At 42.8% G+C, this 12,541-nt stretch overlaps 1 protein-coding gene across 1 annotated transcript in view; it reads left to right on the top strand.

Moving 5' to 3' along the window:
- The first annotated feature begins 202 nt into the window (after positions 1-202).
- PCOLCE2 (procollagen C-endopeptidase enhancer 2) overlaps positions 203-12,541 on the top strand; it is a 71,155-nt gene continuing 58,816 nt past the window's right edge. The window contains exons 1-2 of the mRNA XM_067737602.1: positions 203-573; positions 1,517-1,625. Coding sequence (XP_067593703.1) covers positions 491-573; positions 1,517-1,625 — 192 coding nt within the window. The 5' untranslated portion in view covers positions 203-490. The remainder of the gene's footprint in view (positions 574-1,516; positions 1,626-12,541) is intronic.

Raw genomic sequence — 12,541 nt, forward strand, 5'->3', positions numbered from 1 at the left:
CATCATCTGTGGATCAGGGCGCCAGGTCCCATTTGGGTACCACGCGGCAGGGGATTCCCTTTCATCCTTCTCTCCACAGCCCCTGCCCGAGGGATGTGAGCGGGGTGCGGGTCCCGGGGTGCCAGCGAGGAGCCGCCCGCCACCCCGCCCGCCCCTAGAGAGGAGGCGGCTCCCGCCTGGGAGCCGCCCCCTCTCGCCGCCAGAGAACAAACGGGATATTCAGCAGTGGCCTGTGGCTGCCAGAGCAACTCCTCAGGGGAAATTAAGCGGCGAGGCTGACTGCACCGTAATCGCCTCTAGAAAAGCGCCCGGCCCCGCCTGCCGTGCACGCCCGGCTACCTGGGCTGCCCCGCGGCGGCGCGTGCGAGAGAGCGGGAGAGGGCTCGCCGGGGTGCGGGCGCGCCGGGGCGAGAGTCCGGGCCAGTGCAGAGCGCGCGGTGCTCCGGGGTGCGCGCCGGGGTGGGGCGAGCCCCGAGCGTCTCCACCGGCCATGAGGGGCGCGGGCGCCTGGGCCCCGCTCTGCCTGCTGCTGGCCGCCGCCGCCCAGCACTCGCGGCCGCAGCCCCCGGAGAGGTAACGCGACCCCCGCCCGCGCTCCCTCCCTTCCGCCTTCTCTTTCCCTCGCCCACGGCTTGGCTTTACCCACTCCGCTTCGGGGCGCCGGGGGACCCACACGCCACCAGGACCCCGGGATGGCGCCCGTCCTCGGGGCTCCTTCCGGCGCCCCCCAGCTCCGCCCGCCCCACGGCCCCGCAGCTGGCCGGCCACACCTCTCCTCTCCCCGAAAGTTCAGGCGGGCGCTGGGAAGCACTGGGACCCAAATGTGTGGACTTTGCTTTACTCCTGTTTTCTTCCCCGGAGAGGCTTTGCCCAGAGACAGAAGCCTACGGAAAAACGCGAGTTGCCCGGCGCCCGGGGAGCGGCTCTTGGCAAGTTTAACTCTTCAACCTCTGAGCTGCCAGATGGCTCCAGGACCTGGGCCGGGAGACCCGCCCTATGGCCAACTTTGCCTTCTCCTTTTCAATGGGAGGTTCTGCGAATGGCCAACGATTTTCAAACAAAGAGAGAATTAGGCATCTCTCCAAATCCAGGAAATTAAAACTTTTTCATATTAACCAATTACTTGTCTAGCTTTAAAACCATGCACTTCACGGAGCCTAGCTCTCACTCTCTCTCTCTCTCTCTCTCTCTCCCCGCCCCCCCCCCCCCGCAGTTAAAATTTCCATTTACCATTTTCCTGTAAGATCTTACCACTTATGTGGAGGACTTGACTGCATACGGATGGATGGATAGATTGATCTTGTTACTATGGTGGAGACAGATGGCAGCTGGACTGAATGTTTTAGCAGGCTAGAATTTATTCTAGGAGCTAACAAGTATTTCAAATCCCGTCTATGATGCAGGCAGTCACTTGTCAGTATTCACTTGATCCATATTAATAGACTGCATCTTTCTGAAATTGACATTAAATTGGTAGACAGTGTTTCAAATTTCTTTTCTTCTTTTATTTTCCCAGACCTGTTTTCACATGTGGCGGCATTCTTACTGGAGAGTCTGGCTTTATTGGCAGCGAAGGTTTTCCTGGAGTGTACCCTCCAAATAGCAAATGTACCTGGAAAATCACAGTAAGCATTTTTTAAGAGGGTATTCTCCAAAAGTGAATACCGGAAACAGTGGAAGAGCTGCTGCTTTTTTCCTCTGCTGTCAGAATTTCGGTTGGGGGCAAATGTCTGTAATAGTGAAAGGTTGGACTTATCTCTACTATTTGGGAGATTTTTAATAGAACTAGTGGTGCCCTGCATTAACAGTTAGAAAGGGCTCGAGATAATGCTTGCAGGGATAAATTCTTAAAGCAGATGTGTGTCTGAAAACCCAGTCTGACTCAGCTGAGTTTCATGGATTCAAAATTAAGGCTATCTTCAGGCAAAGGCCCATCATAGAGACTTCTAGAAGCTATTTGTTGCCTGTGCCTTTCATAAATGTCTCCCAGTGGCGGATAGAAGATCAAAGGTAGTACTCACCTCTGACTACTTTATAACCATTAGGGGGAAGAAAAGGGGAAAGAAAAAAAACAATCCCACTTAATGTCTCTGACTTAAAACCACCACTAAAGGCAATCTAAGAGTAGAGAATAACAATAACTTAGGGGAGAAAAAGCCTAAAAACAAAAACTAACAAAATGCCCAGGTTGGTTACTAATGGCATAGATTATGCTGAGTCAAGGTAAGAAATCAGATTTAGAGACAGCCAGCCTTAAAAAAATAAGTCCGGATTTAGTCAGCTAGAGTGAGTCATCTTTCCAAGTGAGCATAGTAGTGACCATTATCTTCTTCATTTTTTTCAATTTTGGGAAGTTGTTTGGTACTTGAACACATTAGTTCACTGAAAGCTTCATTCAGTCAGATTGTACCACCCATGAATTAATGATTTTTAAAAGTAGGTACCTCTTATTGAGCACTTACTGGGTGCCAGGCACTGTGCCAAGTAGGTAACAAGCATAATCTCACTGAATCTTTGAAATCACTGTGAGGAAGTATGATTATCCCCATTTTATAGATGAGGAAGCTGAGGTCTAGAACAATCATATAAACTGACTTGATCAAGCATTGGGTAAGTCCAACTTTCTATGAAGTAAAGCCTATTTTGCAGTGAGGCCTTCCCACCAAGAAGGTCATTTGACAGGCAGATATGAGGGGGTCTCCTTCTTTAAATAAAAGTCAGTTCCTATATGCATTGATGCTCTCCTGTAAAATACCGGCTATCTAATGAATTGGTACAGATTTCATTATGTTATTGCAACACATGGGGCCAGGAGAGGATGGTCATGAAAACTAGCTCTGCAATATTGATATTAGCATAAATGTGAAATAAGGCTCTGAAACAAACATGTAACTTGGTTTTTATGTTATAGTTTTGTTTCAGTTATGATTACATGGCTGTAAGTTAAAAATGACCCAAGGAAGTTAGTGACTGAGAGGCACCATGTGCCTAGCAAGTAGACTCCATGGTTAGCCCAGTGTTTTGGGTCTTCGGGGCAATGTTAGTTCTGGAGGTGCGGAAGGGTGTCCAGTGAAAGTTGTCCTTGGTAAAGGAGGGGTGTGCCCTCGCAGAGGCCTGACTACCTTATTTTTATGTGTGGGAAAGAGGAAGTGTAACGGATGCTCCTTATGGGTGCAATGTCAAGGTGAGGCATGCTGGCTCTCATTCCATCACTCGTAAGCCGTGTGATGGATTTATCTTTAAACCTCAGGACTCTTGTGAAGATAACATGAGATGGTATGTATAAAGCTCTTTGGCTGAGTGTCTGCGGTACAAGAAGTGCTCACTAAACGTTAGCTACCACCGTTACCGTTGTTGCTAGTATTGACTCATCCTTTCTTCTGACTGGTCGGCAATATGGCAGATCACTGCCACCCCCTTAGTATATTGGCTAAGCTGGGCTTGGCATCAGCTTTAAAGCAGCTCAGACTTTGATGGAACAATAGACTTTGTTATGTGTATCTAGGAAGCACTTATTTCTGTGCTTGGGTTCTCCTGTGATCTTACAGGAGAGATTCTGTGTGCGTTAGGACTAGGTTGGCTCCAAGTAACAGAGATCCGAAGTAACAATCGCTCAACCAGAAGCTTGGTTCTCTCGCATGTAAAGGAATCTGGAGGTAGGCAATCCAAGATGGGTGTGGCAGCCTCAAATCATTAGGCACTCAGTATCTGCTTAGATGTGTGCTCAAGTTCCAGCCATCAGGTTCATGGTTTAGCCAACAAAAAGGAAGAGAGGAAGGGCACAGATCCTCCCTTTAAGGACATTGTGCAGAATTACCTGCACCTTGCTGTTTACATTGCACTGGTTAGTTATTAGTTACATGGCCACTTCTAGCTGCAGGGAAGCCCTGAAATGAAGTCTTCATGTCAGGAATCCACGTGCTCCGCTAAAATTCAAGAGTCTTCTTTTGAATAAAAGTCTTCTATCAACTGTGGAAAGAAGGGAAAACAAGCAAACAACAAGCAGTCTCTGTGACATATTTACTTGTGGTTTGCCCAGGCTGCCTGAACTAATGCTCAAAAGTTGAGTAAAAGAGTTGAGCAAATGCCAGCCTTTTTGAAAAATATATACTTTTAGAAAGCATAGGTAATGCACAAGAAAGGACTGCACAATTTGCTTTTCTAGTGAAAAGCTTTATAGTTTTTACTCTTAGCCATTTGATTCTGTTTCAAGGGACTGCCTCTTTTATGTTTGCATATGAGTAGCCCCAAGAACTTCCAGAGGAGCCCAGTACATTCTCCTGCTTTTAATTACAGCCTCAGCGGAATGTTCCCAAAGGCCTTGGATGCTCTCAAGATCTCAGTTTCAAAATATCTTCATTTCTTTGTATTTCACAAGGAAAAGCACTGAATCGTTGGAAAAAATATTCCCGGTTCTTCTTCAAGGTCCTCTGGTGTGTCAGAGTAGAAGAAGGGAGCTCCCTAGCTTCTGTATATCCTTGGGTTGATAAAAGAAGGAGGACTGTAGTAGCACTAAAGCTTGTAGAAGGTGGTAGCCCTAAGGTCTGTCATTCATTCAGCAAATGTGTATTGGGTCTTGGGTACTACTGGAGTTTTGGTGAACGAGGCAACTAAGCTCCTTGCCCTCATGCAGCTAGCATCTTAGTTTGGAGAGACAGGCAGTTAATATTTAAACAAACAAGTAAACAAGAAAATATTACATAGTGATAACTGAATTATAAAAATAAAATAGATACCACTTCATATCCATCAGGATGGCTACTATTGAAAAAACAGAAAATAATAAGTGTTGGCAAAGATGTGAAGACACTGGAACCCTTGTGCATTGCTGGTAGGAGTGTAACATGGTGCAGCTGCTGTGGAAAACAATAGGATACTTTCTCAAGGAATTAAACTTAGAATTACCATATTACCCAGAAATCCCACTTCGGGGTATATACCCCAAAGAAGTTAAAGCTGGGATTTGAACAGATATTTATACGTCCATATTCATGGCAGCATTATTCACAATAGCCAAAAGGTGGAAGCAACCCAAGTATCTATCCATACATGAATGGACAAACACAATACGGTATACAAAAGAACATTACTCAGCTTTAAAAAGTAAGGAAATTCTGACACATGCCACAACATGGGTGGACCTTGAAGACATTATGCTAAGTGAAATAAACCAGTGACAAAAGAACGAATATTGTGTGATTCTGCTTACATGAGGCACCTACAGTAATCAAAATCATAGAGACAGGAAGTAGAATGGTAGTTTCCACGGGCTGGGGGAGTAGAGGAATGAAAGTTAGTATTTAATGGATACAGAGTTTCAGTTGGGAAAGATGAGAAGGTTCTGGAGATGGATGATGGTGATCGTTGCACAACTTAATGCCACTGACCCATACACTTCAAAATGGTGAAAATGGTACATTTTATGTTATGTATATTTTACCACAATAAAAAATTTTTGAAAATAAAATAAAACAGAGCAGTGGAATATTAGATAATAACCAGATTCCAATTCCAAAAGGGCAAATCTGTAGAGACAGAGAGTAGATTAGTTGTTGCCTGGGGCAGGGGATAGGTATGGAGATTAACAGTTAATGGTCATGAGGGATCTCAAAGGTGGAAATGACCTATGGTTGTACAACTTGGTATAGTTACTGAAAGTTATTTAATTGTGCCGTTAAAATGGGTGAGTTTTATAATATGTTAAATATACCTCAAGAAATATGTAGAAAAAACCAACAAACATAACATAGTGGTGGGATAGAAGTAGCTATGGATGAGGTGGTTGGGAATGGCCACTCTGAGGAAGTGACATTTGAGCTGAGGCCTGAGTGATAAGGATCCAGCCATGTGAAAGTCTGGGGAAGAGCATTTTAGGCAGAGGGACCGGTGGGTGCAAAGGCCCTGAGGTACAGACAAGCTTGATTTGTCTGAGGAACAGCCAGGAGGTCACTGTGGCTGGAACAGAATGAGTTAGCGGGACGATGGGAGAAGTAAAAAAGGTGAGCGGGGGCCTGTAGGCCATGGTGAAGAAGAGTAGGAAGCCACTGGAGAATCTTAAGCAAAGGAGTGAGATGTTCTGATTTTAGAAGATCATTCTGGCTGCTGTGTGGAAGATGAATTGTAGGGCATTAAGAGTGAAAACAGGGAGACCGATTAGGAAGCTGTGGGGCCTCCAGGAGAGAGAAGATGGTAGAATGGACAAGAGGGATAACCAAGGAGATGAAGAAATGTGGACTCTTCTCCCTAAAGCAGTTGTCTTAGTAGTTCTGAATGCAGCTAGGGTGGAGTGGCACTGGCCAAGAGGCCCAACGCACCAGGCTCTGGACCCTTGCTTGACATCTGCTCCAGACAGGGCTGTGCTCTGGTGTGGCCTCATCCAAGGCAGTCCATTAAAGGCTTTCTGGAAACCAGTGGATCCAGTCCATTTTCCAGCTCCTGCAGTCAGTAAACCAAGAGTAGAATTCCCACTGGCTATTCAACATCATAGAGACCCCTCAAGACGGAAGAGTCTCAGAGTAGCCCCCAAACTCAAGTTCCTGTAGCCAGAAAGATCCTGCTTCTCACCACTCATCTGCTTTGCAGTCCATTCTTCCAGACTGGAGATGTGTCCCAGCAAGGTGGCTTTCACCACCAAATCCTCTTCATCAAACTCTATCTTATCAGTGGGGGCGTGGAGGTGGGAAAAGCCTAATGTTAACGTCTGTATACTTTGAGAAAGGTGAAGGCTAGTGGTCACAAGCAAACTTTCTAGCCATTTGTATTGGACTTTCTGAGATGGAAGTACAGCTTGCAGATTGGAAATTTAGATTTTCCCTTAAATTATAGGACTTTAAAATTTTCCTTGCTATTTCTTGGACGGCTGCACTGTCTAAATACACTATCAACATTGGCTATTTAAATTTAAACTAATTAAAATTAAGTTAAAAATTAAAACTCCAGTTCCTCAGTCACCCTGGCCATATTTCAGATGCTCAGTGGCCACATGTAGATGGCAGCCACCATATTGGACAGTATATAATATGAATATTTCCATCATCACAAAAAGTTCCTTTGGACAGTGCTGTTCTAGAAAAATTTTGAGGTTAATTTTACTCATGTGAAGATATGTTGAGGAGGCACGTGCTCCGTGCTGCTTAGTTGTACTTCTGCTTTGCAAACGAGGAAGCTGATGCTTGTTCTGTGTAGTGCCAAAGCTGTGACTGGAACTCAAGCCTCTTGACTCAACTATATCTTTCTGGCCACCAACTCTTGGTGACCTCAACTACGCTTAGGTTTTACTAATTAATTTTGCTGAGTGTGTTCTAAAAAACGTATGGCTAGAGTTCAAATCAGAGAATTTGAGGGTTAAGAAATTGTTAAATATTTTGTTACTAATGATGGAGTTGAGGGTTTCTTAGTTTCTCATAAGAGTTGAGGTTCAGGACTGTAACCTAAGGGGCATCTGCATAAAATACCAAGTCTGCATACATGGGGGGTGGGTAGGACTTAAGTATGATTTGACAGCTAAGGGAAGTATAATTTTTGGAAAATGGTGGCTGGTCTTCTAAGCAGGCTTGGAAGGACAACATGACTGGGTTGAGGCAAAAGTCACCCAAAGTGATTGAACAATGAGAACTGCGCCTGTACCAAGCCCGGCAACAAGAAATGAAACTCCAAGTATTGACATACCACCACCCGGACCGCTCTATCACAGTGGTCCCCCTGCTGGGTACATGTGCCCAAAGGGGCAAGACTGTGCAGGAGACAGTAAGAGACCTCTGCCCTAAAACAAGTCAGGGAGAGTGGACCAGTGTCAAAGAGCACAGCCGGTGGGATGTGGCTCACTGCTACACTGGCAAGGCATGTTTACCAAGAGCCCACGAAGCACGGCTGTAAGTGCTGGAGACACACAGATGAACACCTGGGAGATATGAGCATGGGAGGCTGCCTGGGATGACGCATTCCCCAGGCTCTGGGTGGGAAGGGAAATAAAACCCAACAGGCACCTCGCTTTCTTGGGTCCACCAGCACAAAGATCACCATTCTATTAACGGTTTCCTTATAAATTCATTGCAAACTTGGCATGTCACCCAATCCTTCGGTTCCTTGATCTTTTCATCGATAACTTGTTCATTTTATAATCCCAGTAGAATTGGAGATTCATATTGATAATTTGACACAATTTAAAAAAGAAAAAGAAAAGAGGCTTTAGTAGCAAAATAATACCTTGTGAAAGCAACTCTATTCAGAGTTTGACTTGGGCTGCATATGGTATGGCCAACTAAGTGGAACCAGCTGAAACTTGGTTTATAGCAGCTATGCAAATTAGAGGAAACTTGAAGCCTAGAACATTCTGGGAACTCTCCTCGAATAGGTATGTAGGAATTGTTATTTTAAATTGGTTCCCAAAGTTAACAACTAAATATTGCATCTGAATTGCTGTTGTTATCTAACAGAAACAGCAGTTGGTATGCAGGTGTCAGTGAAAATGATTTTGTTCTTAGATTTAAAGGTAGGCATAATTTACAAAACCGTTTTTAAAAATGAGATTATTCATGTATGTGTTCTTATTGTTATAAAACATTATCGGAATTACAAGGTATTTGTTTATGATTTATATCTCTTTTTTATTTCCAAAAAAAAGTTTGAAGGTACTGAAATTAGAGAGCAGATTATTGAAGGTTTCAGTTATTATTTTGAGCAGAAATCTGGCTTGGGAAAAAACCAGCAAACATTTGAGCAGTTTAAAATTTGGTGGTTCCTTTAACTCTGAAGTAAATAATGTGGGCTGATCAAAAAGTCACAGACTTATGCCAGAAATGGAAGGAGAATTATAGCAATGAATAGAGTCAGTCCTATTTAAGCCGAAAGTATGTGGCAAAGTTTTCCTTATTTAGCTAATTCATGCAGAGGAAAAAGGCATAAATTGTCATATGTAGAACATCTTCAGATTCCCCAGGTAATACACGTACTGTCATTTTGCTAACTACCTTATTTTTTCTATGCAACTGGAATTAAATATACTCGTTATTATACAGGTCGCAGATCTAAAATAATAACAAATGGTTACTTCATCTGCATCCAATTCTGTGATGTCGGTGGATACATGTTAGTATGTCCATTTCACAAATGGCAAAAGTGAGGTCTAAAGAACTTGTATCTTGCCTCATATCCCTGCAAATGGTTTGAAAAGCCTAGCACATTTTCTGACTCGGTGACACAAATGCACTATTATGCACTTATTTAACAAATAAACATTCGCTTAATGCTTATTGTGCATCCGATATGTACTGAGCATTGGGCTGGGCCCCAGGGCTAAAAGGTCAAGGCATAGTTTCTATGCTTACGGAGTTTATAATCTGGTAGGGAGTAGTTAGATAAGAAAATCAGTAGCAATTACGTTGTGTAAATAATTATGCTACTCACTGTAAGTAGTTTTAAGTATTGATAATGTGGAATAAGGCTGATAGACATTTTAAAAATTATTGAAGTTCTTAGATTATTTAAATGAAAACAATTATTACCTCATGCGAAGAGTAAAAGATGTTATGACCCACTTTACATCTGTGCTGCTCTAAGACTTGAGAAATGGTTATATGTCCTTTGTTTGACAGCACAGGGCTGTTTTACAACACATGCCTTGGTATTTCCAAATACACCTAATAAACAATTGCGTAAAGGCATTCCTTACCATGGGGTGATTTTGTTACTTATGTGTGTTAAAGTCATCATACTGAATCCATCCTCCAAAAGCCTGATTAAGTTTAAATGGCATTCACATTTACTTTAGAGAAATGATAGATTGAAAATGTGATTGGGGTTTACATTTTCCCACTAACCTTCATATGGCTTCATGAAAAGCAAGTCAGCAGTGGTGGGGCATGGAATTGCATGAAAATTGAAACATATAGTGATGTTCTATTTAGATTGGGGCTAGGTATATAATTTGAGAAAACAAATAGTGAATTTAGACAGGAACTCAACATTTAAGTCGCTTAATCATACCTAAGGGTATGGCAAGGGATTCTAAAATTACTGTAACTGTTATTTGCCTGGTATAACCACAGCAGGACAGATAGCGGAATGGAATTTTGGCCTTAAACACATATTTCCTGGCTTTAAAATACATGTAGGATTTAGAATTATATAGAGATTTAAATTCCAGTCAACTATGGGGTTTGTTTTAATGTACCTATACATTTGTTAGACTAGGCTTCGTTACTTCAGCTGCCTGAATAGTAATTTAACCCAATGCTTGACTTAATATCATTCATATCTAATTCCTTAGTAAAGATGAGTGCAATTAACAGAGAATGTCTGCATACCCAAACTTGAGCACTCTATGAATGGGAAAAGAACACGATAGCTACATGCTGTCTGTTTTTTAATTAGGAGAGAATAATTCAGAAACTTTGCGATTCTTATGACACTTAAACTGTCCCAGTTAGGTTTCAATTGATAAAATACTGGAAGCATTAAAACATTTTCCATGCTGCCTTCAGTCCTTCTGAGAAGCAGGGGGAATATAAATCCTAAATAAATAAGCAAGTAGGTGACGATTTCCCACTGGGGCCTCAGCCCAATTTTTCTAAATTTGTTTAGTTTCCTGCTTGCTTTTAAGGGCTTCTGTTGCTTGTTTTGTTTTGTTTTTCTTTGCTGTCTCACATGGAAATCAAATATGTTTTTATTGATTGAAAACATGATGTTTTATTAATGTGCTTATTTGTACTGCTTGTATTTTTAGGCCTGGTTGAAGGCAGATGCCTTAGAAAGGGCTTAATGAGTAGAGAAGAAAATGAGAGACCATGAAAATGAAGTCCTCTTTGGGTATTTCTTTTTTCTGAAAGAGATTCTCTTTAATAATATATTAATGACAAAAAGTAATTTTTACTGAAACATCACTATAGTAATAGAGCACAAAGATAACACATTTAAAACCCCTCTATTAAAGAGCTGTATAATGAGAAAGCATTTAACAGAGGTAAAACACCCAGAAATGGTTTTAAAGATTGTATTATTAAAAAGACTGATGGAATTAGTTTCACACTCCTATCCCAGAGTTCAATTTATGATATGAAATTATAGGCAAATTTGAATTGTTCCATAAAATTTGCAGATTCCTTGCAATCTATCAGGTATTGACAGAAAAAAAAAGAAAAAGAGAGTGGTTTCATTGCTTGGTTGCTCTATGCTGGAGACCAGAGAAGCAATTACAGGGCTCCTAATTCTAAGGCTTTCTCTCTCTTTTTTTTTTTTTTTCACATTGTCCTGCTTTTAGAGTTTGGAAAGTGTTCCGGTGGTTAGCTGCTGCACAGTCAAGTTTTATCTGTGTGGATCATTATTCCTTGAGCCTATGAAAAACGTAATCACTAAAACACCCCTGCACATTATAATTTTGCAGCCTTCTTGAGAGTGGCAATGGCGCTTTGGGGGTACTCTTGAATTTCTTACTCTAGGGACTTGGGAGAATAGAAGTGTTTTCTTCAGATATAAGAGTCAAGGTGGCAAGTCTCTGTAAAACCAATATAAATATCTAAAAATAAATGGAACCACCACAGAGACGTGGGGAGTTGCAATTAAAGCTGCACAAGCCCTGCCACTAAATATCACCTCTCTTTCACCACCTCAGCCCCAAGACACTCCTGGACATGAAATATAATAAAATAGTGTTTCCCAAAGTGCAGAGGGAGGAAGAGACCGTTTCGTCACAGATGGGCTGTTCTGTGGACCAAGCTGGTAAGAAGCACAGGGAAGCCAGTGGAGATTGGATTGCTGCTTACCGCTCCTAGAAGTGAATTGATAGTGTTATGGACTAGGGTTCTTGACCTTCCTTAATCGATAGAAATTGATAAGAGGCCAGACAAGAAATTCAGGCCGTGCTTTATTGGGGCCCCTGCTGCAGCAGGTGGGGAGCGAAAACAAGTAACAGGTTCCCTTGCTCATTTCTGGGGAGGGGCAGCAAGCTGGTTCCTTATATGGGGTGAGGATAAGGGTGTGTCCAGGGGTCGGGCTGGAGGTGTGGCTTAGGTGGCTTGCCCACCCTTTTGGTGGAGTTGAGTGCAGGTGACGTGCACATTACCCCTGTTTTTGCTCCGGGCTCTTCAGAAGTAGCAGTTGGGTTTTTGATCTCTTTGTATCTTGTTGTCCATAATTTGCCCCAATTGGGCATGCACACAGTTATTTTTAGTCCCTCATAGTTTCTTTATATTTTGTTGATTGAGGAGACATTTTTCCAGGTGCAAGCACTGCAGCAGAGGGTCCCTGGTCCCAGCCTGTCTCAGTAAGGGTCTGATAGAGGTCTGATACAGACTTTCTAAAAGCCCTGGGCTATGATTGACCTTCTGGGAAGAAATCATAATTCATTACAACTATTTTTAAAGTACCTTTCAGAGATCAGATGCTGGGTTGGGCAGGGAGACTGTAATGTTTGGAAAACCATGTCCCAGAATAGGGCTTGGTGTGGCAAGGAGGCTTTCACTAGGCTGGGAGATGTCCCGGAAAAGATCACAGTAGCACAGGGTAACAAGGTTCATGGTGGAGTGTTGTAAGTGTGGCATCACTC

The sequence above is a fragment of the Pseudorca crassidens genome, chromosome 5 (assembly GCF_039906515.1).
Source record: "Pseudorca crassidens isolate mPseCra1 chromosome 5, mPseCra1.hap1, whole genome shotgun sequence".
NCBI lineage: Eukaryota > Metazoa > Chordata > Mammalia > Artiodactyla > Delphinidae > Pseudorca > Pseudorca crassidens.